This window comes from Dipodomys ordii, unplaced genomic scaffold (genome assembly GCF_000151885.1).
Source record: "Dipodomys ordii isolate 6190 unplaced genomic scaffold, Dord_2.0 Scaffold85, whole genome shotgun sequence".
NCBI lineage: Eukaryota > Metazoa > Chordata > Mammalia > Rodentia > Heteromyidae > Dipodomys > Dipodomys ordii.
The window spans coordinates 404812-412135 of NW_012267301.1; the positions used below are offsets into that span (position 1 = coordinate 404812).

The 7324-nt window shown below is 40.2% G+C and overlaps 1 protein-coding gene across 1 annotated transcript in view; it reads left to right on the plus strand.

Moving 5' to 3' along the window:
• Positions 1-7324, plus strand: part of Adamts19 (ADAM metallopeptidase with thrombospondin type 1 motif, 19) — a 247398-nt gene that overhangs the window by 90056 nt on the left and 150018 nt on the right. Inside the window, exon 7 of the mRNA XM_013025479.1 lies at positions 2698-2803. Coding sequence (XP_012880933.1) covers positions 2698-2803 — 106 coding nt within the window. The remainder of the gene's footprint in view (positions 1-2697; positions 2804-7324) is intronic.

The window sequence follows — 7324 nt, forward strand, 5'->3', positions numbered from 1 at the left end:
GGTCTTTTGTTGTCACAGGCGTGCTTCCCGGGGAGTGTTGTTTCCTGGTTTTCTCCCCTCTGTTGAGGCATATGCTCAGCTTTTTACTTCAGTTGGGAGGAGTTGGTTGTGTTGTTCAGGTGCTGGATCCCCAGGCCTGGTTCCGGCCCCAGCCTGGAGCGCTTGTTAGGCCTGTACTGGTGTGTATACCACCTAAGTTATGCAGCCTGGAGCGGGCTCCTTAGGCCTGTGCTGCTGTGTATACCACCTAGGTTATGCAGCCTGGGGGACGCAGTTCAAATTTCTTCTACTGTTGGTAGTCTTGACCCAGGGGCGCTGTTCTTGGCTTGGGCATTTAAGCTCCCTTCCAGGGGCACTCTTGCTCTGGCCTGGCCAGCAGAGTGTGCTCCACCAGCTGGTGGAGCTCTCGAACAGTTCCCAGTTTTAGTGGGTCCTGTGGTCCGGGTGTTGGGGTAGGGAGTCTAGGTCAGGGTCTGGGGATTACCTCCAGCTCACAGTCCCCTGTGAAGTACTCACCCTGGCGCTGGTTGTTTCTGTGTGGTGTAGGTCATCGCTTGTTGTTGCAATCCGAGTTCAGTTGGGGTGGTTGCGGGCTGGGTTGGGCGGCCCCCGCCGGGTCGTTGAGATCGCGATCTGGTGGGTGGTCTGCTGACAGGTTCCTTTGTCTCGCTGCTGGTGTCCAGCGGCTTTGGCGGGATGGAGCCTCTCCGCTCCGGTGGAGAGTGAGGGGTGGGGGTGGGATCCTCGTGGAGAATCCTGGCTGGTAGGTTTCTCTGTTCCTGGCTATCCACTGTTCTGCGAACCGGTACCTGGTGATCTGCAAGCGGCCCCCTGTGTCTCTGGGGCTCTGGCAGCCCCCACCCCCCCGGCCGGCTGGCCGGCGGCTTGGCGCACTGCTGCGCGGCCAGTAAAGGTTGGGGGAGGGGTCTTCGCTCTTCTCTGTTCTGAAATTCTTCTTTTTCTCTCTTTCTTTTTTTGTTATTTTCCACCTCTGGTTTTTCTCTGAGTGTTTGTCTTTTTGTTGTTGTCGGTCTCTTGGGGAGATTAAGCGTTGGAACTTGAACTCTCTTTTTGGTTGGAGAGAGCTGTGGCGTTTCCCTACTGCCCCGTCACCATCTTGGTTCCCCCCCCCTTTTCCATTATTTTCAAGTGAACATTGTCCAACTTCCATTCACCTTTGACACATGCACCAGATGATATTGCCTCCTTTTTCACTTACACATAAAGTATATCAGAAACTAACTGCCTTTAATTGTACAGAAATATCATATGCACCTATGAATCTGTAGTTATTAATTTTAAAGTTAGAATTAAATGAGATCCCAGTACCACCATATATTTCAAAATTAGTTTGGAAATCCTAGCCAGTGTGAGACTAGAAATGTGTAGAAAGCTAAGAGCTCCTGGAAAGCAACAAATTTTATGTGAGGAAAAGATGATATCTTAAGAAATACAGCAGAAGAAATATGAATTTACTAAAGTACCTAAATTGGGAATTACTAATTTGTGTGACAATCTGTGTATGATATATAACCCTTATGAGTTGATGGTTAAAGCTGAATATGGTAATGTACAATTTTCATTGTGGCAAAATATTTAGAAGTTCTGTCTGAAAATTGGAACCAATCATCCATCATTAACATACTAGTTAATTCCTTCTCTTTTCAAATTCTCAAGGAAATTTCAGTTCCCTATTAACAGAATACATTTTTCTAATAAAATGTTAAAATCATAAATTATTTCATTTTAAATATTTAAATAATCCAAAAGTGAAGTACCTTCCTGGGAATTTTCATCTTAAAGAATATTTTATTATTATATATATCTAGAGCTCTATAGACAACATATCTAATAGCAAAATAAGTCATTCTCAGTGGAAATCTTTTCAAGTATTCAAATATGGTAGCTAGTTTCATAATGATATTAGTCAAACTACTATATTGAAAGACAAAATTTCATAATTTTATTAACTCAAAATACAAATAATATGGTTAAAACTTTTTATTTTATTTTATTTATTTATTTTTTTGCTTGTGGGGCCTGAACTCTGGGCCTGGGTGCTGTCCCTCAGTTCTTCAGCTCAAGGCTAGCGCTCTACCACTTGAGCCACAGCACCACTTCTGGCTTTTTCTGCTTACATAGTGCTTAGGAACCGAACCCAGTGCCTCATGCATGCAAGGCAAGCACTCTACCACTGAACTACCTTCCCAACCCTTGATCAAAACTTTTTATGTTACTTATTTTCATTTTTGATGTCTCTCTGAAATTAAGATACCAAGAATGCAAAAATATTATATTTATTTAATGTTTAAATGTTTACCATTGAACTTTGTGAATATTTGAATTTATTTAATGTAATATTTAAATACTAATAACATTTTCTAAGGAATGATGGCTTATTTAGCTTATATAACAATGTAGAGTTACATTGTGCTATATTGTTTTAGTATACATTTTGTGATTTGAATGACACTCAAAACAATTTTACCTAAACTATGAAATTGAAAATTATACTATTGGATTACTGATTTATTTATACATTTCTTCTCAAATTATAGTTATATAGTCTAGATTTCACAGTTTAATATTGGTATATTTGAAAGGAAACACCTAAACTGTCATTTTGACTATTAATACCTTGTATAAGTATCATCATTTCCATGAGACCTATGGTAATTAATATTGGTGTTTTTTTAGGTATAGCTTACTTGAATGGAATATGTAGTGAAAAGCGGAAATGTATTATTGCTGAAGACAATGGCCTGAATCTTGCATTTACAATTGCTCATGAGATGGGTCACAAGTAAGTAATAGTCATCACTATCTTAAATAGAATATTTCTTCTTAATTTGAATTACTGAATTTCATGTATATCTTTGAAATTGAGACAAACAAGAAAAAGTATCTAAATTGCGAATGTCTTGTCAAAGTTCTAACAAGTGTATTTCTTTTTGGAAAATGTCACTCTTTCCCTTATTCTCTCTGTTTTTCCCTCCAGTCCCCACCCAAAAACTATGTAGTTCATTTTCAACCTAGTGTCTAGTGAGTATCACTGCTGTAAGTTCATTTTCAACATAATGTCTAGAGAATATCAGGGCTGTAATTGTTAACCTTTTCTCTCACCATTTCTGTATTCCCCTCCTCAAGACAAATAGAGAAAAAAGTAACACAAAAGGAAAAGGAAACAAAAGCGGCAATAATGAAAAGAATCTTTTGTTTCAATTTCCTGGAGTCCATTTTGCTAAATGTTATCTTATATAATCAAATGCACATATCTCTTGAGTCTTTGTGATCCTCTCTCAGGAATATCCTTTTTTGGTATCAGTCATTGTGTGTGAATGGTATAATCTATTATGACACAATGTATTTACTTTTTTTTAACCATCTATTGTGTTTACTTGTAGATTTATAGTTACACATCCAAGTTACCAAAAATGAGGGAAACCAGGCAATTTATATTTCTCTGGGTCTGGCTTACTTGGCTTAATATAATTTTTTCCAAGTTTTTTCCATTTCCTTAAAAGCAGTACAATATCATTCTTTCTAATGGATGAGTTGAATTCTATTTTGTATATATATTCCTGATCCATTTATCTACTTTGGGGAATCTGTTTTGATTCATTCCATATCTTAACTATGGTAAGCAATACTTCAGTGAACATGGTTGTGCTGGTAGCTATAGTGTGACCTTGTTTGTGGTCATTTGGGTAAATGCCCAAAAGTGGGATTAAGGTCATGTGTAGTTCTCTGTTTAATCTTTTGAGGAATCTCCACACTGCTTTCCAGAGTGGTTGAACAAGTTTATGTTCCCACTAACAGTGTAGTGCATTCTTTTTCAGTCACATCCCCACCAGTATTTGTTATGTTTAGGTTTCTTGATAATGGCCATTCTCAATGTTGTTTTAATTTGTATTCACTTTGTGGCAGGAATGTTGAACATCTCTTCACCGGTCTATTGGCCTTTCTTATTTCTTCTTCTGAGAAGTCTCTCTTTAAGTTTTTAGCCCACATGTTAATGGGGTTGTTGTTTCTTTGAATATTTTTTCTTGGTGGGGAGGGTGAGTTTTTGAGTTCTAAGTGTATTTTAGATAGGCAGCTCTTGTTTGATGCATGGCTAGTAAAGATTTTGATTTGATTTTCTGTGTCTTCTCTCATATCCTTTAGCTGAGTGACTATTGGACTTACTTTGCTTCTCAGAATTCATTTAGATTTGTTTGTGGATTCCATGAATTCCTCTAATAATCTTTGGTCAGTCTCATCATAAGCTTAAACTTACCCTTGGGCAAGCTTTCTGTCTTTTTATTCAACATATTTTTCAGCAGTGTTTTAAAAGCATGTTGAGAACCATCTTCTAGATCTTTCATTGACTTCTCTTGTTGCCTTGTTATTTTGTGTAGGAGTTGAGGTTCCCTGACTTGGCCATTTTTCTTGTGGTTTTATGATTTGTGCTGCCCATTTGGAAACAAAAGGAAATCTAATACCACAACAGAACCCAATTTAAAGTAAAAAACCAACCCAGAGCCTTAGAATTGCACAAACTATAAATCAGAGGTTTTAAATCATATATAGTATTCCTCTATATAAATATTTCTTCACTTTTCTTTGAGGATTGGGGTGCAAGAAAGGAGATAATATATATGTATGTATGTGTATAGATATAATATATATATTATATATATAGCTGAAGCCAGTGAGCAAGTCTTTTGTTAGTGATAAACCAAATAAAAAAGATAACTAGATGAGTCAATTAGAGTCAAAATGGAAGCAAATTCAGTCTACCTCACAATTAGTGATTAATGGATTAAAGAAAAGGAAGAAAGGGAAGAATAAGTAAAGGAATAAATAAAGGAAAACAAGTTAAAGTGAAATTAAAAGAAATAGAAAGAGATATAAAAAATAAAGGGAGAAGCAAATAAGCATAGAGGTTTAATGAAAAGGAAAGATACCAAAGGAAGAAAAGACCTAAAATTTTAAAAAAAAATTAAGAAAAAAACATAAATTAATAAATGGAGAAATAGAAATTTGAGCAATCAAAAATATAGCCAGAATTAAGTATGCACACACTAAGAAAGAGACCTGCTAATCACCTTAGACTGAATATCTAGGACTTAGCAGAATATCAAAGAAAAGAAACCTAAGAAGACAAAAACATAAGTTCTTCAGTTTGCTTGAGGGACCTTTAGTCTCCTGATGATCTGGTAGGCAGTTTCTTATTGCAAACTGTGCTTCACTGCTGCGGTCAGTACCAGGCCCAATACCAGGTCAGTACCAGTGGGGAGTGGAGTTCCTCATTTCGCAGGTCGGAGGAATCTGTTATGTTTGTAGGTTGGGCTCTGCACTGCTTATGTATACAAGGTTGAGGCATATATGGGGGTTGATGTGGGAGCCTGGCTTTAACTAGATTCTTACACTCAGCCTGTCTGAACCTTACTTAGAACTCAAAGTGAGCAGATGACTCCTTTGAGAGGGCCTGACTCCTCCTGGGCAGTCCTGACTCCCCCTGGGCGGGGCTGACCCTGGGCTAGGCTGACTCCCCCTTGGTGGGGCTGACCCTGGGCAGTCCTGACTCCCCCTGGGTGGAGCGGACCCTGGGCGGGGCTGACCCCCCTGGGCGGTGCTGATCTGGACCGGGCTGACCCTGGGTGGGGCTGGCCCTCAGTGGGGCTGACTCCCTAGTGCTGCAGCTCCTTGAGCCTTCATTCATTCTAAAGGTGCACAGAGGGCCGGGGGTTCCACTGCCCTGCCCCTGGCAGCCTCCGTTGTGTCCTTCCATGCAGGCAATGTGTATTCTTTTCTCTGGTGTGCCTATCTGTTTAGTTACCGCTGACCTGACTAGCTGTGGGAAGCTGGCTGGCCCACAAGCTCTGCCTTGTCCAAGAGCCTGGGGTTCCCGGAGTCTCCTCTGCCCTGCCCCTCAGGCACATTGAGCCCTGTGCTCCTCGGCAGGCATGTGAGGTTAGGGTTCATGGATAGAGGGCAGTGCTTTCACTTCCCAGGACTCCTCGCGGAGAAGACTTGGGGGGGGGCGGGGTGCTCTGAGGCGGCTCCTTGCCCGCACCAGTGCCAGCGGCCCTTGACCTGGCCAGCGGACGCCATGTGAACCAAGGGCCCTGCTCACACACACATGGTCACTGTGAACACGGGCGTCACTGCTCAACAGGAGAAAAGCAAAGAGACTGATAGGATACAATGTTCAGATGTTGAGACCTGGCCAGAGCTCCCTGGCTTTGCAGACAACAGAATCTGGTCAGGCACCCACCTTCTTTCCTTTGCGAACATTCTTGTACTCTGCTCATAACCTATCGATAAAGGAACAGTTCTTATCAAAAGTGAGTAGGAAGACTTAAATCGTACACAACTTGATGAATTCTCAACAACCGAACATGCGCATATGTCCAGAAGTAAATCTATCACAAAGATGTGAATCCGTCATTCATTAACAAAGCAAAGACTTACTACATACAACCCTGTGTGTAGTACTTTGAAGACACATTTTCGTTTTCTCCTATGAAATCTTCCAGACATCAGTCACTTGATTGCAGCCCAAGTTACTTTCTGCAGAGAAATGAAATTCAAAATATTCAAAATATGTGAGGGAAAATTTAAATGATAATGGTCTGGGCTTAGTGGGAGATCCTGTAATCCAGGTATCTGAAAGATTGGACTGCAGCAAGCCAAAGCAAATCTGGACCTTACCTTAATAAAGAAAACAGCATGTTGATTTCCTGGTATAATCTCAGGTAATGGAAGCATAGGTGGTAGATAGGTAGAAAAACACCCTGGAAAGCCAGAAATTCAAGAATGCGTCCAAAAAATAACTGAAGCAAAAAAGCAAGTAATTGAACACCTTCCTGGCAAAGTCAAGGCCTGGGTCCAAATCCCTATACCACTCACTCACAAACACACACACACACACACACACACACGAATGATAGGGTTTAGATTCTTTTTTTGTTTTGTTTTGTTTTGTTTTAATTGTGAAAATATAGTACAGAGGGGTTACAATTACATGAACAAAGTAATGAGTACATTGTTGCCTCCTCCTTTGTTTCCCCTTCCCATCCCTTCATATCCCACCCCCCCTCCCTGAACCAAAGTTGTAAAGTTCATGTTTGGACATACCAACTTGTACATCTCATTGTTGCAAAAGATCCACATGTATCCCTATTTAAACAATTGTTTTGTTTTTCCTTCCCCTCCACAAATTATACCAGCATCAAATACAGTGAAAACTGTGGGGGAGGGACATATAAAGCAACAAAGAAATCACCTTATAAATATGTTAGAAACAATAGCAAGAAAGAAAGACCATTTGAGTCCTTAT